The sequence below is a fragment of the Aricia agestis genome, chromosome 3 (assembly GCF_905147365.1).
Source record: "Aricia agestis chromosome 3, ilAriAges1.1, whole genome shotgun sequence".
Taxonomy (NCBI): domain Eukaryota; kingdom Metazoa; phylum Arthropoda; class Insecta; order Lepidoptera; family Lycaenidae; genus Aricia; species Aricia agestis.
Genome location: NC_056408.1, coordinates 6,384,342 through 6,410,846, shown reverse-complemented (window position 1 = coordinate 6,410,846; position 26,505 = coordinate 6,384,342). Strand labels below are relative to the sequence as shown.

At 35.9% G+C, this 26,505-nt stretch overlaps 2 protein-coding genes across 10 annotated transcripts; both read left to right on the top strand.

Annotated features, from left to right (window-relative positions):
• The first annotated feature begins 758 nt into the window (after positions 1-758).
• LOC121740195 (glutathione S-transferase 1-like) lies at positions 759-26,452 on the top strand. Of its 9 annotated transcripts, none has more exons than XM_042132819.1 (8): positions 22,232-22,346; positions 22,746-22,816; positions 23,112-23,129; positions 23,890-24,070; positions 24,520-24,578; positions 24,739-24,880; positions 25,264-25,428; positions 26,272-26,452. In XM_042132819.1, exons 2-8 carry the CDS (start codon positions 22,752-22,754, stop codon positions 26,407-26,409), a joined length of 768 nt encoding a protein of 255 aa, XP_041988753.1. In that variant the 5' UTR covers positions 22,232-22,346; positions 22,746-22,751; the 3' UTR covers positions 26,410-26,452. The 9 variants fall into 9 exon arrangements, with proteins under 9 accessions (XP_041988758.1, XP_041988753.1, XP_041988751.1 ...); XM_042132817.1 differs by having other exon boundaries at positions 22,232-22,446; XM_042132821.1 differs by having other exon boundaries at positions 22,321-22,337.
• On the top strand, positions 4,581-9,100 carry LOC121740196. The gene is made up of 5 exons (XM_042132827.1): positions 4,581-4,773; positions 5,116-5,403; positions 6,014-6,123; positions 7,765-7,858; positions 8,766-9,100. Exons 2-5 carry the CDS (start codon positions 5,116-5,118, stop codon positions 9,057-9,059), a joined length of 786 nt encoding a protein of 261 aa, XP_041988761.1. The 5' UTR covers positions 4,581-4,773; the 3' UTR covers positions 9,060-9,100.
• Positions 26,453-26,505: the final 53 nt, after the last annotated feature.

Below are 26,505 nucleotides of genomic sequence, written 5' to 3'. Positions count from 1 at the left end.
TTGTTCATAGTGGCCGGTAAGTTTACGTAAAACATAGATAACTTTAATAACTACTTATATATTTTTAATAATGTGAATGCGAAATTTTGTACTTACATCTATGAATGTAATACAAATAGCTTTTTTTAATGAAATAAGGGGGCAAACGAGGAAACGGGTCACCTGATGGGATGCAACTTCCGTCGCCCATGGACACTCGCAGCATCAGAAGAGCTGCAGGTGCGTTGCCGGCCTTTTAAGAGGAAATAGGATAAAAGGGGAGGGTAGGGATGGGAAGGGAAGGGAATAGGGTAGGGGATTGGGCCTCCGATAAACTCACTCGCTCGTTTTCTGTAAGAACGTGGTATTTCTCCGGTCGAGCCGGCCCATTGACGAATAGAATTCATACAAAAATTACTGTACTTAATGAAATTGTGTACCTAATACATAAAATAGGGATTTCCTTTGGACATGACTTATGAGGGCCACTTTTATCACGTTCCTGCTCAAAAACTACTTAATGAAATTGAGTACCTAATACCTATGGTAGATTTCCTCTGGATATGACGGCCACTTTAAAAAAATGTACGGTTTCCACGGGTTCCTTCTGTACGGAGTCGTGGTCAACATCGTATGACTTAATTTACGACAATTTCAGGGATCGTTGGCAGTGGTATAATTTATCACATAAAAAATTTATAACCGACTCAAATGGCCATCGATTGGTTATTCAGCCCTGAACTAGTACAGTTAGTACGGCGGCGGGGCGAATAGTTTTATATTATCTTCATGATACACCGCATGTCCTCAAATGTAGACAAAAAATGTGAATAAATGAGTGAATATGAGTGTGAAACTGGAAGAGGAGATTAAGCTGTTTTGGGAATATGTGAAGCGGTAAGGGTAGTTACACAGGTGTCCGCTGCAGCCTGCATCCAAAATAATATATTATTAATAATTATTATGAATATATTATTGCAAAATTACATAAATATTATGTTGTAGTAGTATTTATTATAGCCATTATAGTTCAAATGAAATCATTTATTCACATAATGTAGTTCAATCTTAGTTATGTTGTTTTGTTTATTTCGTAAGAGGCTTTTCGGTATTGTTTTTTTAATCCTTCCTTGCAAATGTATGTCAAAAGTCAAGACTTCATATTTTCACAATAGACATAACGACCAGTAGTGCTAGCACGGCGACCAGCGGAAATGCGAAAGTATGGACAAACTGTGGAAATAAACCTAAGGTGCCGTTCCGATCTTTTTTCGTTCCGAAAAATTCAATTAAAATGCCACTTTATGACAGACTATAGTCACAAACTGTGGAGATAAACTTAAGGTGCCGTTCCGATCTTTTTTAGTTCCGAATAATTCAATTAAAAAGCCACTTTATGACACACTATAGTTCTAAAAATTCAAATAATATCCTACATTATGACATATACTATAGTGTGTCATAAAGTGGCATTTTAATTGAATTTTTCGGAACGAAAAAAGATCGGAACGGCACCTTAGGTTTATTTCCACAGTTTGTCCATACTTTCGCATTTCCGTTGGTCGCCGTGCTACCGTTACAGTAGTTCGACTGCAAAGAGACGGACAGGTTTCAATATCTGTCAAATTCGTCGGGTTTCTCTAGGATTATGAACGGAATGTGCCTCGCGCTGGCTGATATAATAAATTTTTAAATATTAAAAATAAAGTTTTCAAAATTGGATTCTGACAATTTTAATCGCATGTGCCAAAACACAAACAACAATACGACCAAAGAGGAACACGTCCAGCGAATATGTCATAGTTTTAAATTCGTAGGTAACAAGTTAACAACCCTAGCGACGATTTTCGTCATAATACGTCAAATTTAAAAATTTCAACATCAGTTCTAAGTCGGCATACTCTATCTTTCTGTCTACTCTGATATTTTAATATACGCAATCTCATATCTAAGCTTATTAGGGTCTCATGTAGAGACTTGTTTCGTACTCTACATACATTATACAAAATAGTACCCTCTAACTTAGTAAAGTTCTACAAATCTATAAAACTCTACAAGTTGTAGTTACACAACAGTGTAGCTGTTATACAACTTGTAGAGTTTTAGAGATATAGTTTAGTAGAGTTTTGTAGAGTGACGTTTAGTAGGTTTCGACATAGTCTAAACTTGACCACATTTTTGTTGCTACAGATGCCTAAAAAGTAAGAAAATATTACGATTTTCTTACCTTTTGCTAGTTATTGCAAAAAACTGGCCAATTACCAATTACTTATTGATAATCGTTTATTATTATTATTTTACCATAAATTGTAATCTCTTTCATTATAAAGAAAACGAGAGATAAATAATACAATATAATATTATTTAATCCACAATTAACTTAAGCCTGAATTCAAAGAGTCGCCATGGTCCAGACTCCAGACCATGAGGCCAGTCATAAAATTTTATACAACATACATATTGTTATAATATTATGATTTTTTGTAACTCATGTGGTAATTTATATTGTAGCCATGGTTTACCTTTTGACCGGTTTGGCTTACTGTTAAAAAGCGGCTATATGGCGAACTGAAAAAAGTTCCTCTTCCAGCGCTGCTACTTTAACAATGAACTCTGTACAAGTACTTACACTTACTGGTTAGGAATATCTGGTACAGGGGACTCAAACACACTCTATCACTTAGTTTTATTACACCCTGTACCCAAATGTGCCTCATTACAGGTACGCCTAACTTGTCCATCATAGGCCAAGAGAGTATTAGGTGTCTCACAGCAGTCACAGCTGATTATAATATCTTATCTCGTCTCACCAGTCACCACTCTGACAACAGTGACTCAGAGTGCAGTTTCCCAGAAAGTCGTAAAACTATTAGGTGACTTCATATTAACCGACATATTTAGAAGGGGTAGCTTATATTTTCGACCCGTCGGCGTCGACTTAATAATTTAAATCTTCTCAACATCAAACAGTATTACACTACTACAGTAATATTATGAGAGAGGTAACATTAACCCATAATTATATACATACGATTATTTGCAGGTTTCCTACAGAATCCATTAGAAAATTTGGTATACATTGCAGCTTTTACGTAATTAGACGACATACTGAATAGAAGTTTAATTTGATTAAGTAGGTAACGAGCCTTGTTAGAATTTTTATTCTTTAACCGTTTATCAAAGTCGTCTTTACTAGGATTTGTTAATTTAATGCATATACAGGGTGTAACAAAAATAAGTGATAATACTTTAGGGTGTGTACGTGTTCCTTGTAGAGAGTTCACTGTGAAAGTAGCAGTGCTGCAATACGCAGAAAATTTTTTCACTTTTGTATGGACAAGGGCCCGAGCGTCACGAGTTTCCCCATACAAAAGTGAAAAAAATAATTTGGTCTTTCAGTGCTGCTACTTTCACAGTGAACTCTCTATAAGGAACACGTACACACCCTGAAGAATTATCACTTATTTTTATTACACCTTGTATACTGTATATTCGATTTTTTTCCGTTGCGGGGTATTTAATCCCTTAGGGTAATTTCAGGCCGCAATGCGACGCGTACAGATGCATTTCTTTTGTATGAATTTGACTGATTTGCAAGAAGTTTAATTTAGAAAATATGCATCTACGCGTCACGTTGCGGTCTGAATTGACCCTTGCATTAAGCATAACGACATTATCGCCAACAAACTGTTGTGCAGTTTGGTGATTTTTTATGTACAAGTTACCATTGTGAACATATTAATGAATAAAGATATTAAAAAAAAGTGTCGTTACATATAATACATTAAAAGTCCGGTAGTTTACCGGATACAGGTAGTACCGAATGGGCCGGCTCGTCCGGATAAATACCAAGTTCTCACAGAAAACCGGCGTGAAACAGCGCTTGCGCTGTGTTTCGCCTATTCCCTATTCCCTTCCCTTCCCTACCCTGCCCTATATCCTCTTAAAAGGCCGGCAACGCACATGCAGCTCTTCTGATGCTGCGAGTGTCCATGGACGACATAAGTTGCTTACCATCAGGTGACCCGTATGCTCGTTTGCCCCCTTATTTCATAAAAAAAAAGTGTGTCTGACTGTCTGTTACCTCTTTACGCCAAAACGTTTAGCATTTTAGCATTTATAATAATATAAGGATTTTTCATTATGAATTTTCCAGCTACTGAAACAATTTTACCGAATAGTGACCTTTATTATCAAAGGTAAAGCACACAATAATTTCAAAGTGTTGTATCGCATTTTATTATTTTTCGTGTAGTCACGAAAGTTAACGTTTGTTTCTCTCATTGTTTTCACCAAGGTTAGATTAGGCTTAGCGCATTTTTTACTACCTAAATTTCAAAACCTTAATGTAATCATCTTATTTATTAGATGACTATATTAAGGTTTTGAAATTTAGGTAGTAAAAAATATAAACTAAATATAGCCAAGAAATTCGTTTATTGACCGGGAACTATGCGGAAAGAAAACTACCCTATTCCTTTTCCTAGGGTTCAAACTTCAAAGTATTATCATACAAAATTAAATACTTACAAATTTCAATATATCAAATGTACACGTATTCTTTAATAAATTTTAAAAAATCCTTAGCAAAAGCTCTCTCGTTAAAAAGTCGCCACATACCAAAGGTTTAACTATTTTGTTATCTCCCTCAAAACTTAAGTTCATTGTTGCAAAACAATTCCTTTGATAAGTATCCCTGGAAGTGTCCCTTTATGGTCACAAGTATAAATAACTAAACAACTGGGAACAGTGCATCAGTCACCAATAGTGTCCTCAAGGAACAACAGGACCAAGGTAAGCTACCAACTTTATTGTAAAGGATTTATTGTCTTCATATTGTCTAAGGTCCAAATCGAAATTGTAATTTTAAACTTCATAAATAGGTTTTATTTTTTGCTAAGTTTGAATCGAGTAAAAATTATAATGTTGAGTGAAACACTGTGTTTAGCATTTTACGCAAATTCATTTCAAACTTAACGCGGAGATTTTTTTACCAAGCATATTTAATCCTATGTAATATTAAAGCTCAGTAGCAGTCAATCATAGAACTTATATAATCATAGTCGATCATAGTAACTTTAACAATTTTAAATAAGTTTTTGGTTGATCAATGTATTGATGAAGACAATTTTGCAGATGATCCGAATCATTCTATTATTAGCTGTCGTTACCACATCCTTGGCTGCAGACCTGTCACATGTAGACAAGCAGTTTCAAGGAGATTCTTTAACCGAAGGCGTCGTAACGCACGAGGTATTCAAGAAACAAAACGAACCAGAACACGATCACCCTGTATTCAGAGGTGAGGAGAAGAATGAGGGTAGAGCGAGAGTAGAGCCAGTGAGACCTAGGACACCTTATGCTAAACATGACATGCTAGCTGATGAACCAATGCAAGCACTGCCTACTGAAGTTGATAAGATGGTAAGTGTACAAGATTTTTTTATCTCAAAGATTACACAATTACGTATTAGTAGATTTATGTATAGGTTTTACTCACAATAGGAGCGTCCGAGGCCTCATGGGTAGACCTTTGGTTCGCACTCATAGAGTGTTGCAGGTTCAATCCCAGGTGAAGGGCGTGAACCAATCGAAAACATCGTGAAAAAACCCGCACATAGTTGGTTCCAGACGTATTGACAGTGACTTGTTTTTTCCTCTGGACTAGGCCGACTATGTTGCGAGATTGCCGTATGTGCGTGGGCAACCATACGAACATTTAAATCTTGTTCCAGGCACTACAGTATTTGAAAAGTAGTTACTTCGCTCCGAAAATACCATACAAATCATCTGCAGCCGATGTAAAGGCCTAGTTTTTTACTCACAATATGAGATTCAGCTTAAAAAAACCGGTGAAATAGAAGAGCCTATAAATATTTAAAAGAAATGCACTTGCTATAAAAGTCTTTATTTCAGGCAGGCTATAATTTATCGGGCCATGATCGGGCCTGCATAAATCTTAGCTTCATTGTTAGCAGAAGTCTTACGTTTCCGTCTATTAAATATTTGATTAAAATTTGATTATTCTCTACAGGATGCCCAACAGCCAAATTATGGATACTCTCATCCAGTGGAGGTCGCCTTCCCGGATGTTCCGTATGCGCCAAGCTACGGATATGGACCCAGTTACGCTCCTCCTAGCAGGTAATTTATTATTTCAATTATTTCTTGAAAAACTGTTGTATCTTTAAGCCTTTTATCTTAAGGTGTAACTTTACAAAAGGGTTACTTTTTAATTAGCTGACCTACCTGTTCCTTTACAATTTTTTTTTATACAGCGTGTGCAGTAAATAGTGCGACATACTGCAGGGGGTGATAGCTGGGATCATTACCTACCAAAAAAACACAATTTATGTTCAGCAAAATGTTACGGATTTAAAGTTATACAACATTTGAAAAAATCGATAAATCTCTACCTTCAGACAGATTTATTAGTATATCGCCAAGAAAAAAATCCTTTTCTAGTATTTTTTTTACGTCAAATTATTCCTGAATAGTTAGTCTACTTATTGACAAGTCGTTTTTTAATCAAAAACATTTACTTTTTAGGATATACTATTTTATTGTTTTAATTTTCGCAGAATGATTTTTTATCACTTAACTTTAACCTTTAGTAGTGAAAAAAAAATGAATGTGAACGTTATTTGTACAATAAGCTTAAAAAGTTGCCTATTTAATGGTGATTTCGAAAAGGTACAATACTAGTGGATATTCATTTTTAAATTATCGAAAATATTTATTTTAATCCATCAACCCCCAAGCGGCCACATGCGGCCGCGATAACATTAGATAAGCTTTGTGTCTGGTTTTTCCACGATCTAGGTAAATTACACAATAATTAATCCACGGCCAACCAGACTGTTAATTTAGTCTCGAGGGATAATGTGATAATAATAAAAAACAGGTATTTTATAAAAAAAATATTTAAACAATAAATCACAATAAGTGCTCAAATTACCTCCCTTGTGCCCTGATACATGCACGACATCTTTTGAGAAATGAGCTTTTGAGTCTTCTCAGGCTCATTTGGGCTATTTCTCTTGCTGCTGTGTTAACCCTTGCTGTCAGTTCCCGGTCATTTTTTAACGGCCAGATTGTGGGTCCCATTGAGCTCCCACCTACATTAAATAACACTAATTACTTGGAGCTCTCACGAGACACCCTAACCACGCTCCTTGAAAATTTTCGGAGTGAGCTGAGAGACGTTATGTGGCTTCAAAATGATGGATGCCCTGCTCGTTATGGCCGGCACGTGAGAGCCTATTTGGACGAAACTTACCCAGGCAGATGGATTGGGTGACTGGGACCGATATTGTGAAAAACCGATCCAAAATGACCGGGAACTGAGAGCAAGGGTTAACACAGCAGCAAGAGAAATAGCCCAAATGAGCCTGAGAAGACTCAAAAGCTCATTTCTCAAAAGATGTCGTGCATGTATCAGGGCACAAGGGAGGTAATTTGAGCACTTATTGTGATTTATTGTTTAAATTTCTTTTTTTTATAAAATACCTGTTTTTTATTATTATCACATTATCCCTCGAGACTAAATTAACAGTCTGGTTGGCCTGGATTAACTATTGTGTTATTTACCTCGATCGTGGAAAAACCAGACACAAAGCTTATCTATTATTATCGCGGCCGCATGTGGCCGCTTGGGAGTTGATGGGTTGTCCCCTGCAGTATGTCGCACTATTTACTGGACACGCTGTATAAGTAGGTATTTGCATTAAGTGTATTTGATATTTTCTAACACAGGTTAGGAATAATTTCTTTACGATTTTTCAGCTATGACGTGTACGCCAATAGTCCCAGTGATTACTTCTTGGAACCAGATACTTCTGCTTTTGGGCTTCTCTGGAGTCAGGTGCCTGATGCGAGGGTATGTACTATCTTTGTTATAACTCTATAACTTTTTTTTGTTTGATAATGCTATACTCATAGCATTATCAAACAAAAATATTATAATATGTTTGAGTTAAAGTTGCAGTTGCTCATTAGTGTACTACCAAAATTGTTTAACGATATTAACTGCCGCACTCATGACGAACATTAATAATTAAGGCGACGCCTTGATAATTTGGCTGTAGCGATATCGATTTTTCTCAGCAATGACTAAAGCTAAGAAATTAAAGTTCACTGTCAGTAAGTATTCATCATGTCTTTGTCTTTAAATTACCCATAGCATAACGATTGGTCAACTTTAATAACACAGAATAATCAATCAAAAAGACTTCTGAAAAAAATGGGTTTCTAATTTTGCCAACAAAAGAGAGTGATTTAAGCTTCCAAAATTTGTACATAGATTGATTCAAGCATACACCTTAATTTGCCCATAGCTTATATGAAATAGATTTATGGTTTTTAAATTACGCTACAAAAACCATTTTGTCGCTTACGCCCTTTCCATTTCTTGCTGTTCCATTTCATGTTTTCATCCGGGCCAGCCTCTCATAGAAAACAAGCAGTCTAAAACGTATCCAACACGGTTTTTTTACTTTAAAGCGGCGTCACCTTAATGTTCGCAATGTTGCATTTTTTTCAAATTTAAGTAATTATTATTACTTAAAAATATTGACATAAGCGCCATACATTATCTGTCAAACTCTTCATTAAATTGAAGGTTAATCATAATTAAATGTCTCTGAGTGGGGCAGTAATCGTCATAACCACATGTACTAGGTCCAATTAAAAACCTGTGTTACACAAAAGTCAGTCAGTACTTTATTAGGTACCAGTGCTAATTCTTCACAATATTATTATTGATAATGACATTTATTTTCTTCTAGACCATGGTCAACTATGCCGGAAGAACCATAGGATGGATTCTAAACAGTTTTATCATAATCATCTTTGGCTCCTTCCTGACCGTAGGGTTCTGTACCTACACGGACCTCTGCAGTATCAAATTCAACGGCATCGGGCCAATCCATGAAGAAATGAGATCCTTAATGTCCCCAGAAAAGCTGGAGAAAATTGGCCATGCTGCTGAATTCGTGAAGAGCGCTATCGACAAATATCAGAAAATCCAAAAGGTACATTCACCTAATAATAGACTACGACGTGCCATAACAAAGAATTAAGTTAGTAAATCAGATTTATATAACGGTAGTAAAATATTAGTGAATAATTTTTATACTTGAAAATAAGCCCGAATTGTTTCATTTTCTAAAATTAAATACTACATTATATTTCCGAGAATTCGATCTGAGCAAAAACAGGATATCTTAAAATTTTCTCGATAGAAAAAAATCACAAAGATGCATCTATTTTTCACGATTTTTTTATTTATTGCCATAACCGTGCATTGGAGTAAGTTAATATATTAACACATTGTATAAAATTCTATCATTGAGAGATCGACCTAGCGGATTTTTAAAATGTTGTATATTTATCGAGTTATTGAGAAAAAACTAATTTGGCGATGAATCCGCGTCGTTCTTTTTCACCTGGCATATGAAAGACGGGCGTGAGTGTGAAGAGAGAAGGACGATGTTTGATTTTTGGGGTTAGTCGCCCTCTTAAGTCAATATAGCTACGAGTTCTAATTGGTTAAAATTATATTAATAAGAGAGTTATTGATGCGAAATTGAAATAAAGAAATGAAGCAGATCATAAATGATTATAATTATTCCCCAAACACAATATTGCATAAGAACGTTCAGATATTATTAAAATGCTTACGGATGTAAACAATACATCGAGTACTTACAAATTATAATTATTATTTTGTTTGTGTAAAATCACTACCGTAACAAAATACAAGTTAACAAGCTTATTATAGAGCTAACTGAAATTATTAAAAACCCATCATTTGTTTTCAGACATTGCGCATCATGATTTTGTTAGTATTTTTCTTACTGTTCCTTGCAATATTATAAGCATTATTATTAGAGTTTAAATACAAAGTAATCCTGTGGCCATTACTCAGTTAATAAATCAAATTAAACCCCTACGTTTAGTTCGTTGTGTTAAAAACTATCTTGCTCTTTTACTTTGGCGTATTTATATACTTAAGTAATATTAGGTGCTGTATTGTATTACTGTAGATAATGTCTCATAATTTTTCTGTCCATTTGTAGACAATTAAGTATTAACCTTTTACACAAACCATTACCTGAGCACAAAAGATATGATCATTTAATTTACTGAATGGCCATTGCATTATTCTGATTGATGTTATTAAGCCATTATGTCCGACTTTGATAAAGTTATCAATGTTTTCCGCTACACCTTATCTATTTACATTCTGTACATAATCAATTAGTTTTCATTGCTCTTATAAGGCTACTAGGTAATAGGAGCATTTTTTGGTATTTCATCCGGGGTCAAAAGTAAATCGATTTTTTTCGCATTTAATGCTAGTGTTACGTGCTAGGGTTCGAGGATTTGGAGAGAAAGACCTGGTGACTCTCTTGAAGACTTTATTAACACTGCACTAAACACTAGGTCACAACACTTAGCACTAAGTCCAAACACTAATCACTAGGTCCAATCACTAAGCACTATCACTGTCCTAGGTCGTAGCCAAGTCGAAGGTTTCACTGGTTCACTCACTATTGATCACTTGTTGTCACTCGGAAATCGCCTTGATGATCGCTCGAACCGAACTGAATCGCCGGGCCGTCTACCTGCGGCTTTTTATATGGCGAGACGAATTCCAGAAAGTTCCCGATTCACGTAAACAAGTAAACAAGTATGGGAACCTTCTAGGAGGCTCGAGCATGTACCACCTGGCGCCATCTAGTTTCGAGTAGGGGATTTATGTGTAGTGTGTCCCCTGATCAGTTTCGCTAGTTTGCCGCTAGATGGCACCACATGTCCGTATACCATGTACCGTAACACTAGGTATTTGCTGATGACAATGATACTATTAAAATGTAAGTGTGCAACAGTATCTGATAATAAAACAAAACAACAATACAAGATAGCGTGACATTCACCTACAATTACACCAGGTACACAAGTTTTTAAACGAAAAACAAAATATACAAAAGATTATTGAATACCTTTATTTCATCGTAATCTTTTGTATAGAAAACCAACGCTTTTCTACGAAGAAACAATTGGTTTTGTTTATTAAAATATCAGTATAAAGGGCCAATTTTTTGTGATTGAATTTGAGGTGTCAATTTTAAAAACACTTATAATTTATATATATATATATATATATATATATATATATATATATATATATATATATTTAAATCGCCGAAGACTTGTTGCGTCTTTTCAAAGTCGAACCCTATGGCGTCTACCATTTCCAATGACTTTTTAATTGTTATTCGTGCGAATATAGTTACATTGCTGTCATGTGAATTCTATTGTCGACGAGAAATTTTGTTTACGTACGAAAATTAGATATTCAATTTGAAATAATTCTCGCTGGTTTTATGCTTCCGTTCTCGATGGAAATCATGTGACACATTGTATATTTTTGTATTCGTTCCATGCATTTAATCGTTTTTCCTACATCCATTTCAATGTATGGTTATATTGATACCGTATATTGTACTATATTAATTCCATGCATTCTACTAATTAAATGACTCCTTACTATATTTGAGATTATATCGGTACCGTATATTATTTTTGTATGTACGCCATAAACTGTTGAGTTTGTTGCTTCCTCCTAACCTTATATGTTATATCGATACATACATAGGTACCTATATAATAGATCCCAATAAATTCATTGCGTGATGTGGTCTCTGTCTACCCCAATGAGGGACAGGAGTGACGATATGTATGTATAAATAGAGAATCATCCCTCTTTATGAAGTCGATTAAAATGAAATACTTATTTCTATAACTTGGAGTACATAACAGACATTAAAAACAAGTTATCCCTATATTACATAGATTAATTAAATTTAAAATTATAATTAGGTAAGTCCGCTAGGCTAACTAAAAAATATTAAGGATAATTATGATAGATATGATCATTTTATTTATGTGAGCGTGTTTCTTCTGAACTTAAGTATGAACACAAAATAAAACAATTGTTTCGGTAGTAGGTATTTTTAAGTTTTATTGTTTAAAATCAAGTAGGTACAATAATAAACCCATAGTCATAATAATCAAAGTGTCGGACAAATCAAATACACCGAAATAGGAACATAAAAGTAATTTAAGAAATTATCAATTTTAAGAACGACCAGTTGAGAGGCTAATTTACTGTGACATTGACTATAGTTAACTTGTGTATGTAAGCAATACTAGTTTTCAATCGTGGCTCTGCCCACGTGACAAGTTGATAAAATTTAACAAATTGAAATTCGTTATTAGCCGTTTAGGCGTTAAAAAAATAAAACAAAAATGCTTAGAAAAATATTAACCTGAAGAATCACATATCAGACATACCCATCAGTACAAAGTCTCAAAAAAAGGCCCTTTAGGCGTCGAAAAGAAAAATAAAAACGTTTAAAAAAATTATTAACGTACCTATCAAAAATAAGATAAAACAGTCCAAAATCTCAAAATATTACACAACTACACAAAAATTACACAACAATATATATACTTTGTTTGTAAATTTAAATTATGGTTATTATCTATAATAGTACCTATTATTTCTGTTTATTTGTTTTGTACAAAAAGAGGACGGTATTTGATTATAATACAAGTTCACAATAATAATAAATTTTTTCGTAAGTAGTTGGTTAACGCGCGCGCGTAAACAAACACGACGCGACGTTGCGTTCTGTGCTGTGATAGTCATAGTCAATCATGGTTGTCGTGATTGATGTAGATCATTTCGATCGTTTTTTGTATTGTTTATTGTATCTTCTTCTTCCTAGTCGTATCCTCATGGCTGAGGGACGTGACCACCAAAATTTGCTTTTTGGGATAGGGCTCTCCACTTGTCTCTATTTTTGGCCTGATGAAATGCCTCCTGGAACGTGCAGTCAGCAGCCTTGACAATCGCGTCTGTCCATCGTGTAGCCACTCTGTCTCTGCCTCTTTTCCCCTCTAATTGCCCAGCTAGTATGAGACTCTCAAGATTATTAGGCTCCCGGCGGGCTATGTGGCCAAAAAAGGCAAGTGATCGTTGTAGACAAAGCGTGGACAGGCGGGTGGTAATTTTGAGTTGCTGAAGTATAGACGTGTTGGTCCGGTGTGCGGTCCAAGGGATGCCGAGCATTTTACGCCAGCACCACATTTCAAAAGCGTCAATCTTAGCTCGAGTACGTGCTTTTAGTGTCCATGTCTCGGAGGCATATAAAAATATTGAAAAGATTAGGGAACGCATTAGTGTTATTTTTGTGCTACGATAGATGTTCTAATTCTTCCATATCTTTCCTAAGCGCCCAACCGCAGATTTAGCCATCTGAGCCCGTCGGACAACCTCCCTCTCGCAGTTACCATTGTTGCTAATCAACGATCCCAGGTAGACAAACTCCTCTACGGGTTGGAGATCTTGTAGTAAGGATGTCTTTTGTATTTGGTTCAGCTTATCGACGTACATCAGTTTGGTTTTATTGCGATTGATTTGGAGGCCAAAGTCTCGACTAATCTTTTCGAGCCGCGCTAGAAGTTCAGCAAGTTTCACTTCGCAAGTACTTATAAGCGTGGTGTCGTCAGCGAACCTTAGGTTGTTGAGAAGGTATCCGTTAATTTTAATACCATCCTCCCAATCTTCCAACACTCGACGCATTATATATTCGCCTACGAGGTTTAACAGCGGTGGAGAGAGGATGCAACCCTGTCTGACACCACGCTCTGTAGCAAACGGCTCTGACAGATCATTGTCTAATCGCACCCTTGATCGACCTTCCAGATAGAGGTTTTGTACCAAAAATATGAGATGATCGGGGACGCCCAACTCTCTCATCACCTCCAGCATTTTGGACCAGACGATGCAGTCAAAGGCCTTAGCGTAATCCACAAAACAGAGTACTATTGGGACATTGAATTCTCTGCTCTTTTCTATCAGCTGACGGATGTTTCGGATTTGTTCTCGGGTACCCCTGCCCTTTACGAATCCCGCCTGCTCTTTGGATATCTGTCTAGTTATATAGTGTGCCAATCTGTTGTTTATAACATGGAGAAGAATCTTACTGGCGTGTGAAATTAGTGAGATGGTCCGATAATTTCCACACTTTTTAGTCGGCCCTTTCTTATGTAGTGGTATCACGAGAGATTCTGTCCAATCGTCTGGCCACTGTCCTGTTCTCCATACTTTAAGACATATTGAATGCATTACTCTGATTCCAGACTTACCCAAGCTCTTAAGCACTTGTGCCTGTATACCATCTCCACCGTTTATTTGACGACCTCTGTGGCTCAGTGGTGAGCGCGTCGGTAGCTCAAGCCGGAGGTCGCGGGTTCGAATCCCGCCGACGGAACAAAGAGTTTTCAAAGTTCCCGGGTCTGGATGTGTATTAAATATGTGTATGATATAATAAAAATCTTAAATATATGTATAGTATAAAAGTATTAAATATATTTCCGTTGTCTGGTACCTGTAACACAAGTCCTTTAGGTACTTAGCACGGGGCCAGACTGACGTGGTGTGAAGCGTCCATAGATATTATTATTATTATTTTTTTAATTTATTCACAACAAACATTTATTTTTTAAATTTATTCACCGCAAGCTTTTGTTTTGAGCTTATTTATAGCTTCTTCTACTTCATGGAGAACGATGTCGGGTTCTTTATCTGTAAAATCTAATCTAGTGTCAGGTTCATCAGCGTCATATTTGTACAGGTCTTGGCAGTAGTTCCTCCATCTTGTCATCACTTGTTTCTTGTCTAAAATCAGGTTACCCTTTTCATCTTCTATGTTCCAAGATTTTGATTTTCGTTCCCGTGTGAGAATTTTCACCTTTTGGAACATGTCTCTTGGATGTAGGGTATCAGAGTGTGTTTGTATATCTCTACATATGGAATTGATATATGCATTCTTGTCATGTCTACAGAGACGCTGTACTAGTGAGTCAAGTTCAGAGTATCGCTGTTGTTCTTCCTTTGAACGAATTCCTCTAGTCTTTAGAACCTTTCTTTGTGCGATTGCCTCCTAAGTGGTCATCCACTCAGATCTAGGGTGTTTTACTTTCCGTCCATTTGTGATTGTTCTAGTTGTCTCTTCTAATGCGGCCTTAAGCTGATTCCATGATGTATTGGCTGAGTCAAATGGGCAATACGTTTCACTGTCCAGTCGAGTTTGTAGTGTGTCCTCAAAAGCTTTCGCTTCTTGTGTTAGAAGAATATTTTTGGATGGTGGAGGCTTTGAAACTACTTTGAGGCGGACTCTGTATTGAGCTATTAACAGCTGATGGTCGCTGCCACAATCTGCACCCGGAAAAGTCTTTGAGAGAGTTATGCACGACTTCCATCTGCTGCTGATTAATATGAAGTCAATCTGATTTTTATGACCTGTTGGCGATCGCCATGTCCATAAGCGTCTTGGATGTTGTTTATATGCCGTGTTAGTTACGAATAGTCCTTTTTCAATGCAAAACTCTAACAACATCTCACCTCGACTGTTGCGGGCTCCTAAGCCGTATTCCCCAATAACATTCCTTAGGTGTTGATCATTATCAGTGTGCCCTATCTTAGCATTAAAGTCTCCCAGGATGATAGTACATTCCTTCTTTGGTAACGCTTTGCAGGTTAATTCTAGCTCGTGGTAAAATTCCTCCATCTCTTCTTCGGTGGCTGCAGTGGTCGGCGCATAGACCTGTACAAAGTTAATTGGGCGTGGATGGGCTGAAATTTTTAAGGATATAATTCTATTGTTGATGGTATTATACCCCAATACCTTGTCTCGTAGCCAGCTAGCAACTACGAAGCCCACACCACTAAAACTATTGTCTTGCCTGTCAGAGTAGATTACCATATTTCCTTCAGGTGTGATGTGGTATCCGTTATCTTTGTATCCGTTATCGTGGCCTTAAAAGTCCACGGACATTCCAGGTTCCTATTGTTATTGCCCTTCCCTTGGGTGTTAGTTTGCTAGAGTAAGATGTTATGTTTCCAACAGTAGCAGAGTTTCTGCAAGCAGCCTGCTGGTTAACTGACCTGCAGCCGGTAGCCAATTTCACACCAGTCGGCCCGGAACCAAGCTGGCGCCGAGCGTTAGTCGGGTCGCATGACATCATATTATCTCTGGTGGCGTTCTTAATCATGGTGGTTTTCTTGGGATTATAGTCGCGGTAGTTTCCCGTTGCTTTCCGCGCTAGACTTTTTGAGGGTATTTAGTCCTCAAGGCCACTACTGCCTAGGAGTCAGGTTATCATATCCGCCGCCTGAGACTCGGCGTTGTCACTCGTTTAGCACCACCCGGGGGACACGTGTAGGGTAGTAAAAGGTAATTCCTACGGACGCGAGTAACCACCGCCCCCGTTTATTGTATCAAGTTTGATTAATTTTAAACATTGATTTGATTTGTAATCTAATTTTAATTGCCTAAAATGTAAAATCAGCGATATGCGATCAGTAGTTGGGAAAGGGTCCGGTGGCTTTAACACAGGTTATACTGTAATCTAGCTAAGCTGCCGGTTGCGATCTTAACATTCTAATATAAAAAACCATTGAAAATAAAATAATTTGCATGTTGTAATTGTCTAGATTAAGGTTTTTATGTTATCGAGCTGAATAAAAGTACATTATTATTATTATAAGTATGCCATCACAGTTACTATAAATCTTGTCAAGGGTGTCGATTTATGAATGAAGAAAGTCACCAAGTCAAGATTTAAAAAAAATCTCAGAACACTGTACAGTGTACAGCCTAGCCCATGACCCGGTAACCACTTGACGTTGAGTTTCGATGCACTTGTTTGGGCTATTTTCTCATTACCGTGGCTTTCTAATAGCGAAAGAATTATTTAAATTGGTTCAGTAGTCTCGTAACTCGTAAGTTAAATAGTAATAAGCAAACGATTAAATATTTCGTCTCTACAATATTAGTAAGTATAGATATTTAAAAATACATTAGTCCCAACCCAATTCGCAGTCTAAACTCAGTCACTGACGGGCTTTTGTTTAAAATATACAATAGGTAAGTACTTATCAAAGAAAATCATATACGTAGGTATGTAGGTAGGGACATAGTAGTTAATACAATCGATCCAAAATACTTTTAGACAGGTAAGTATATAAACAGTTCAACAACAAACAGGACACTGGACGTCAGGATAATGATCGTAAATTGCATATTTATTTGTAAATAAATATGCTGCACCAGAAAAATGAAGATTTATGAAGCGATTTTATGTTCTTTCGTTTCATAGGTAGAACAAAATGATTTGTAATAATATTGATATTATTCTTGGTCGTTGCACCACAGTTAAAACATTTTTTTTGTATTACAAAATGGGTCGACGGCCAAGGCCATTTTATTTTGTCTTTAAAATAGTTTTTAAAATCACTTCTTTAAAAAAAAACGATCTACATCAATCACGACAACCATTGACACGACAATCTAACACTGAAAGAATTTTTCAAATCGGACCAGTAGTTCCTGAGATAAGCGCGTTCAAATAAGCCCTTTCAAATAATTTCCCTCCGTTTTTTCCACATTTTCCTCTATTTCTTCGCTCCTATTATTCTTATCGTGATAAAATATTGCTTATAGCCTTCGTCGATAAATGGACTATCTAACACTGAAAGAATTTTTCAAATCGGACTAGTAGTTCCTGAGATTAACGCGTTCAAACAAACAAACAACCTCTCCTGCTTTATAATATTGAAGTGTAGATAACATTTTTACTACTTTTCTTACTATTCTACTACTATTTTTCGAAAATGTGTCAAATAACTACCTAATTGTAATATCGACATTGCATCAATTCGATATATTTGTTCCTGTTTTCCTGAAATACAGTTACAGATTTGATCATTATTCTGAATGATCGTCATTATGTTTTTAGGGCTATTCAGGAAAAAGACGTTCAGGAAAATGAGGAATTCACTAAATTCGTTTATAATTAAGTATTGATATAAAGAAAATTATTAAGAACTTAGAAATGTTGCGGGCCTTTATAACTTGGTATAAAAAAAGTAGTGAAAAACAGACAAATGTTGGCACACATCGAGAAATGTAAATGACGTCTTATTTGGAAATTTTTGTAGAACGTATTTCAAAGAGAGAGAGAGAGCATAAAACGAAGACCTCTATCCACACCAAAGCACTGCGATCAAATAAAGTGAGCCAGCAGATTTTATTGCAAAATAGGTTTCAACCCATCACGTTGAGTATATCGGCAAGGCATTCAAAACAATGCGCAGGACAATGACGCGAATTTTATGAACATTTTAAAAATATAATTTTTAGTTATTTAATGTAAGTTAATGTGTTATTTGTTGGTATCGGATTCTTCTCTTCTTTATCTTCAAATTAACATTAAATTTTTAATCCTTTCTAGCTCATTTTTTTTATAAATAATAAATTGTAAGCGACAGTATCGAAACGACACGCAAAAATTTCATAATTTGGTACTTTTTTTTATAATAACTTTTGAAATATTAACTCTACTTTCAAATAGTTTTAGCAGCATTTTTTTAAGTTAATTAGACATTGAAATGTGTAATGTTACATCAAATTTACGAAGGCGTTGTGAACCCAACTTTGAAGACATGAATTTAGTCTCTCTCAAATATTCGCCCCACTACACAATATTTATACCACAAGCGTCATTACGTCCGCGCTGGCCGGCAAAAAATATAAACAAAAACATGCCCTTGCATGTCGCGTGCGAACTCCGCCCCCTCGCCTCTGTCACCCCCGCGTCTCCTCTGGGACGATGTCGTTTTGTGGGACGTAATTAAATCACACATTAGAATTGATAAAAACTTTATTATATACAGGAATCCACATTATCGGCGTGTTATACGTAAACAAAGTATCGAATATACGCCACCGATATACGGCGCACAGTAGCGACCTCCAAAATTCGCGCGCCAAATAGCGGAACTAAGAAATACGCCGAAAAGCACTCCGGTGACAAAACAACGTCCATGCCAATATTTCACCCAGCCATTGTACTAACCTTAACACTACTTCTGGCTGAATTTGAGAGATGGTCAATCTTGCGTCCGTATACAGGATGCAACAAGTCAGTCGGACGCAATATCATCGGTAAAAACCGCCATGTAGGACGTAATATCAACTCCGGGGTGGAAATATATATATATATATATATATATATATATATATATATATATATATATAATTGGAATCTCGGAATCGGCTCCAACGACTTTCATGAAATTTAGTATATAGGGGGTTTCGGGGGCGAAAAAAAAAATTAGAAAATGTCATTTTATTCGTGTTTTATCGAATACCGAGCAAAGCTCGGTCAAATAGCTAGTAAATTATTATACAGGGACCCATATGTTATATCCAGATGTTCTCAATCAGCAAAAGTATGACGTAAAATAGCTATTTTTAATTGCTCGCTCACAAATGCGTATAAAATGTGTCATGCTATGTACACTACAATTTTATATCGCTTGTTAGCCCTTGTTTCACATCGTTTGCCTACCATAGGGCTGCCACCCGTTTAAAAAGTTTTTAGTTTAGTTTCAGTATCATTTAGTAAGTATGTTTATTTGACCTATATTCTTTGTATCTGTTTTTTATACATCTAATGGTTCCATGCATCCCGCTGGGCAAAGATATCGACAGAGTGGGTACCTAAAGATGGAAGACGCAACCGTGGCCGGCCTAGGAAAAGATGGCGCGATGAGCTGGAGGCGTACCAGCCGGGCTGGCCAACGGTGGCGCTGGAGCGAGACAAGTGGAAGACCCTGGGGGAGGCCTTTGCCAAGCAGTGGGATAGCATAGGCTAACAAAAAAAATGGTTCCATTTACGTCTTTTGTCTTAAATTCATTAATTAACTTGTGAGCGTGGATAGATGGATAAATTGGTGTTTTAATTCTTTTTTGTGTATTATTTTAATTAGTATTCTAATTTGGCTGCAGATATTGTAATACTTATGATCCATAATCCTAAAAGTGTAGCTGTCACATTTGCTTGAAAAGAAAGTGAGTTTATTATAGTATGGTGCAATGTACTTAAATACTTGCATACTTATATGATGTTCTTGACTGGAGATAACCTTGCACCAGTGATGTCACTATCAGTATTTTGGTCCTTATGACTCAACTCGCAGACTCGGATGCCACTTTACTTGATTAAAATTCACCAGGCAGTACCAAATTCACTAAATTTTAGTTAAATAATTGTAATATCTAAGTCAAAATAAAATAGTGGATATCTATAGGGATACCTATGACTTAATTCGATGAAAAGAAAAAAAAAACGATACATTGTGTTCGTCCCTATTTTAATTGGTAGCTTGTATAGTTTTTATTACAGGTTTTGATTGACTATATATTAAACATTACAAAAGTGTAGCTATTCAGCCTGAAAACCTACCTCAAGAATTACGAAGGTTGAAATTGCGGTGAACTTGAAATTCAAGGTCAGATGACAATTATACAGAACCCTCGCAAGTAATTGTTTGACGAACGACTATAGTTAATTTTATACGATGTGTCATTGTCGCCTTATCTTATAAAGGGGAATGGGGGCACTTGTTTTGACTCGGATATTTACACCAGTTGCAATTTCGCTTTGTGCGTACATGGTCCTCTTGATTCTACCAAGTTACTAGTGCGAACAAGTCATATGAGCGTACAAGATGGGTAACACGAAGAGCAGGAAAATGAAAATAACGCAGGGTGAGCCCGAAAAGAGTGAGGAGGTCAGGGAAAGGATAAATTCTATTAAAACTGATGATACACAGAAACTGGAACATATAGTGGAGCAAACGGAAGAGAAATATAATGATAACGCGAGCAGTGCATCGACGGTCGAAGTTTTAGACGATAAGTAAAAGTGAAGTGCTGTGAAAGACTGTGCCAATCAACGTAATCTCCAAATCGATAGGTTTAAACGTAAAATAAATATTTTGTTATGTGCATGTTGTTTTTATTTTGAAATTCGTTTAGTTGTAAAGCGTAAGTAGTTTAAAAAATAGTGTGTACCAGAACGTCGTATTTATTCATTCAGTGCTGTTATTTTCTGGCTTAATTTTTAAATTCTCATTATTTATTAATCCTTGTCAATACTGTTCTATCAGTGTAGCTTTAATATTGCTGATTCTTCTCTTTAATGAGGAAATTGATTTTCATGATGCTACATTGTCATAGAACCACAATAACAAACTTTATTAGGCTTATGATTTACGTTATCCGCCTTAATGAAGAAGATAACAGTAATCTGTGTGTACCTAACTATTTGCTATGACTGGTACTTACCTGTAACCTGACTCATACAAACACTGCGTTGTTTAACTAAAATAACCTTTCTTTGACCGAATAATCAGGCTCTGTTATTATCGCGTCTACTAATAAAATATTTATCAGAAACACTATGTAAATAAGAAGTTAGTTTAAATATGTTTTTTTACAAAGCGGCCATTTCTTTTTCTAATGCCTAGGTACGTTATAATGACTCAATTTCTATGAATAATATGTGTGATTCGTCATTGTTTGTATGATGTATTTTATATGATGCAGATTTCAGGGTTGTTTTTCCGCTGACAGGAATTATATTGACGACACATGGACCACACTCAAAGAGGAAAAATAACTATATGCGGATTGTACTTACAAAGGAATGGTCTTGAATTAAGAAAAATGTACTTCGCTTTTAGTTCAAACAAAAATACAAGCCATTCGGCTATTTCGGACCCATATTGGTAATATAAATTTTTCATCGGTAAATATTGATGGAAAGTAATAATTTTACCACTATCCACTATAGTTAATTTCTTGATATCTTTTTGTATATAATTGTATCACCGATCTGATTCTAAATTACCACTATCCTCCATGTAAACTTCTGATAAAGGTTTTATAGTTGGCTAACTATAGCTCTTAATCACGGCTACAGGTGTTGCACTAATAGGCTTGTGGGGTAGGTCATTTGTCAGTAAAAATAATAAGCGCGATAAAGGTATATTCTGTTCAGCCTATTGTCACCTTAATTATTATCTCTATCTATAATGTAAATAATTCTAGGATAGTAAGAAAGGTCACCTAGAAGGTCATTTAACATCGAATCAATTAATATTAAAGAAGAAAAAGAAAGAGAAATATCAGCAAAGATTTACAAATGGTAAATCGAAGTTGTTTAGCTGACCTCCAAGTGTCCTGGATAGATATTATCCATTTATGATATGGATGTGTAATGACCATGAATGTATCGAAATAGCAGAGTCATGGCAATCACGACCCGCCCATCGTATCCATGGTTTCGCCGCCATAACACCATATTACACAACCGGTCATATAAATATTGTCGCATTCATTGTTGATCTACTGGACGTTCAGGGTCTCAATTAGGTGAACTAGGTGTTTATCATCCGCTTTTGTAAATCATTTGTAAATAGCTACCATCCAAACTGGGCCAATGTATGGACAAAGAGGTGGCCGAAAAGATACAGGCGCACGCGTGAGTGATTCGGATGAATTGGATGATTCTTTTTTCGAAATTTCGTGGATGTTTATGAAAAAGATTTTATTTGCCATCCTTTTTAATATTTTTATTTAGATGAAAAATTCGTTTTAACATTACATTCTTAAATTTTCTAGTTTTTAATGCAGTTATTTAACAAAAGCAAACTACGCAGCACGTTGAAATTGGATTTTATAGTGATAAAGATCCTTTGTCTTCCATTCTTATTTTTTGCTTATAATATTATGTTCTATTCCTTACATTATTCTAATTTGTTATTATTTCTGTTTCTTTAGGTCCAAATGGTTTTAAATATGAAGTCTCTGTTCTTGTATTCAGTTGCTATTTTGTTGTTAATGGTACCGCGGTAAGCATCTATGTTTCTTTGTCTTAGTGTATCAATCTTTTCAATCGTCAATCAATATCAATTATTATCAAATAACAAGTTGGTATGGGAATATTTATTTTCCTTAAATATATTTTAATTACATACTTTGGAATCAAAATAACAATTTTCTTAAATTTTCTTACTAGTTTCGTTCACCTCTTTCAGGACTTGCACTTTCAAATTAGCGCACCTTGCATCAAGCACGCCATTCAAAATTCTACATTAATTGTTCAATGTTCACTATATAGTTTCATGTGTGTTGCTATTTTTGTAGCTCACGAAGCGGTTTTGTGTGAGTATAATACCTATTTTAAACACACAATAAAAATATTAAGCCTACTTTGATTTAGAAATAGGTACAGTTACACATCGGTCAATACGAAAAATAAAAATTTCCTTTGCAAAACCAAAAAAAGTAAAAATAGTTTTTTTTTTATGAAATAAGGGGGCAAACGAGCAAACGGGTCACCTGATGGAAAGCAACTTCCGTCGCCCATGGACACTCGCAACTTCAGAAGAGCTGCAGGTGCGTTGCCGGCCTTTTAAGAGGGAATAGGGTAATAGGGGAGGGTAGGGATGGGAAGGGAAGGGAATAGGGGAGGGTAGGGAAGGGAATAGGGTAGGGGATTGGGCCTCCGGTAAACTCACTCACTCGGCGAAACACAGCGCAAGCGCTGTTTCACGCCGGTTTTCTGTGAGATCGTGGTATTTCTCCGGTCGAGCCGGCCCATTCGTTCTGAAGCATGGCTCTCCCACGTATGTTAGATAGTTTAGTTATATATATTCATTGTAACAAGTAAGTAGTAACAACCAAGGCCTATGATGGGCTTAAGCAACTTGTCATAACAGTTATTCTTATACCTATAGGAGACTATTATGATGCAGTAATTAAAGAAATTAAAATTATTTGTGCACATTTTAAAACCTGAACTACAAACTTATACAACTTATACTTACGAAAAAAAATATGTAACCGCAAAAAATGAATACGTATGTAAATACCTAAAGACCATACATAAGACCATAAATCTTCTATTGACAAATCATTTTAGCAACGCCGTCGCGAGGTCCAAGAGCGGCAGGATGCCAAATGAACCGATAAAGCTATACTATGTTCCACCATCACCACCATGTCGCGCTGTGATGATGACAGCGAAGGCGGTGGGGGTGGAGTTGGAGCTGAACTTCACCAACATCATGGAGGGGGAGCATAAGACGCCGGAATTCCTGAAGGTAAATAGGAGGATAGTAACTTTAAGGTAGCTGGCTCTAAAGATGTACTATGTTCCATCATCACCGCCATGCCGCGCTGTGATGATGACAGCGAAGGCGATGGGGGTGGAGTTGGTGCTGAACTGCACCAATATCATGGAGGGAGAGCATAAGACGCCAGAGTTTTTGAAGGTAGGTACTTTAATTATTAATATAATGCTGCTGCTAGCTAATAATTTCTAGTATCAATGTAAAAAGTCGATAAAAACCTATTCTCAGGCCTAACGAATATACATACAAAATTTCATTAAAATCCGTTGAGCCGTTTTGGAGGAGTTCGCGCACAAACATTGCGACACGAGCATTTTATATATGTATTTGAGTTAAAAGCTATAGTCAAAAATATGAGGTTAAATTCGGATCGCTGTAATTAGATTTGAAAATAAAAACTGGGTTTCCTTCGTTTTCAGATAAACCCGCAGCATACAGTACCCACGATTGACGATGGAGGTTTTATACTTTGGGAAAGGTAATAAATTACCTATTAATTTCTCTAAGCTATCTAAAGATAGCTTAGAGAAATTAATTAGATTTAGAATAATATCGCATCAGCTGTTCTCATTATGATTCTTCATTTGCCAAAAGCAACCAAGTAGTTGATGTAAAATAGGACATATTTTTGTTTCCAGTCGAGCCATTCAAGCATATCTAGTGAATGCCTACGGTCGAGACGATTCCCTGTATCCCAAGAATCCACGAGCAAGAGCACTCGTCGATCAGAGACTTAATTTCGATCTTGGCACACTCTTCAGAAGATATTTGGATCTATACGTAAGTTCTGCAAGACAAACCCCCTTCAAAACTTTGATAATCGTTTTGGATCAGGCGCCGAATATTATAAAAAACACAGTATTATCAGATTTAAAACAGATTTCAATCTTTTGTAATAAACATACTATTAAGCACCAAGTTGTTTACTTGAAAAAGAGCTGCAGCATGTAGATTTTCATGAACATTTCAAGCTAAAAATATAAGTACTTCCTACTTATAGATACATACATCAGGAGCTACGACTAGTTAAAACTAAATAGCAACAAAGTATGTAACTTTATGGTATTAAACATCTGCAGGCGCAATTTGAGCTGATGTTGAAACTTGACTTACTTCATAGATATGCTTATATTTTGGACCTAAATAACGCAATGTATTCCCAGGGACCTATGATATTTGCCGGTCAACCATTCAACGATGAAGCTGCAGAGAAACTGAACGAAGCTCTTGGTTGGCTCAACTCAATGCTGGACGGTCGGGCTTTCGTCGCTGGAGATAATCTGACTATTGCGGATATCACTATTATTGTGACTATTACTAATTTGGAGGTAAGTTATTACTGAAGCTAGATTTTTGTTCATATTTTCTTGTGGTTTATATTTGTTGTTTGGCTTGTAAAGCCAATAATGTTAAATTGTTCTTGCATTTGTTTTCTAAAAAACTAGAGATAAATCGAGTAGGTTTTCTACTTTATTCAGCTACGATACGTCTTGTTTCAATGAAACCGCAAAGAATTGATATTTAATGCAAAAGGTTATTTACTTAAACTGTGGTTATTATGACTATCATAGATTTTAAGATAGGGTTTCACTAGCTGTAACAATATAAGGTCATTTGATGCAAATTGCAAGTAGCATCACTGACGTTGGTATTACTATTGTAGCTTAGATAGTAGTAATTTGCGTAGGTTTATATTGTTCCTAGATTTCTGTAATTAGATGCAATATTGTGTAGGTTTCAGCCAACCTACTATCACTTGACTACACGGTATATCATTTCCAAGATTATAGAAGCAATGCATTGTTAAGAGCATAATAACACCGCATCAAAATTAATAGTTTCTTGTGCCTGACATGAATAAATAAAAACTATTCTTATGACCGATTATCATAGTCTGGATTATATCCAATCGTTTGTTACAATATCGCAGTTTTGTTCTTGTGGAGAAAGAGAGATTCTTTATTCAAATGTTTAATCCACGTAATATAAGGTTATTTACTCAGACAAGTAAGCTTTACAGTCGTATATCTTTTTAACTTACTAAATCTACACACTAAGCTGGGTCCAAAGACAGATTTAGCAATATTTTCCTTGAGATTTTTCTCTAAGAATAGTATATCAAAGCTAATGCCATAAAAATTCAAAGTAACAAATGTTTATTGTTATTTCAGGCTTTCGAGTATGATTTGAGCGCCTACGAAAATGTTACCAAGTGGTATGAAAGAACGAAGAAAGTGCTGGAACCGTATGGATACAGTGATATAGATAAAGCCGGTGCGGAGATGCTGGCTTCGTTCTTGCCCAAATAAATATTATGTTGCACGAATAAACTGTTCTATAGATTTCAAATTATATTTATTTCTTTATAATTTTCTATAATTTCGGGTAATCAAGAGATACCCAGA

Bases quoted from the DNA above. Each gene is read 5' to 3' on its own strand.
- LOC121740196 (XM_042132827.1), top strand. From the start codon at position 5,116: ATGATCCGAATCATTCTATTATTAGCTGTCGTTACCACATCCTTGGCT. The intron at 5,404-6,013 runs GTAAGTGTACAA...TATTCTCTACAG, and splicing joins CTACTGAAGTTGATAAGATG to GATGCCCAACAGCCAAATTA. The intron at 7,859-8,765 runs GTATGTACTATC...ATTTTCTTCTAG, and splicing joins GTCAGGTGCCTGATGCGAGG to ACCATGGTCAACTATGCCGG.
- LOC121740195 (XM_042132817.1), top strand. From the start codon at position 22,405: ATGTATGGACAAAGAGGTGGCCGAAAAGATACAGGCGCACGC. The intron at 22,447-22,745 runs GTGAGTGATTCG...CTGTTTCTTTAG, and splicing joins GAAAAGATACAGGCGCACGC to GTCCAAATGGTTTTAAATAT. The intron at 24,881-25,263 runs GTAAGTTCTGCA...ATGTATTCCCAG, and splicing joins GAAGATATTTGGATCTATAC to GGACCTATGATATTTGCCGG.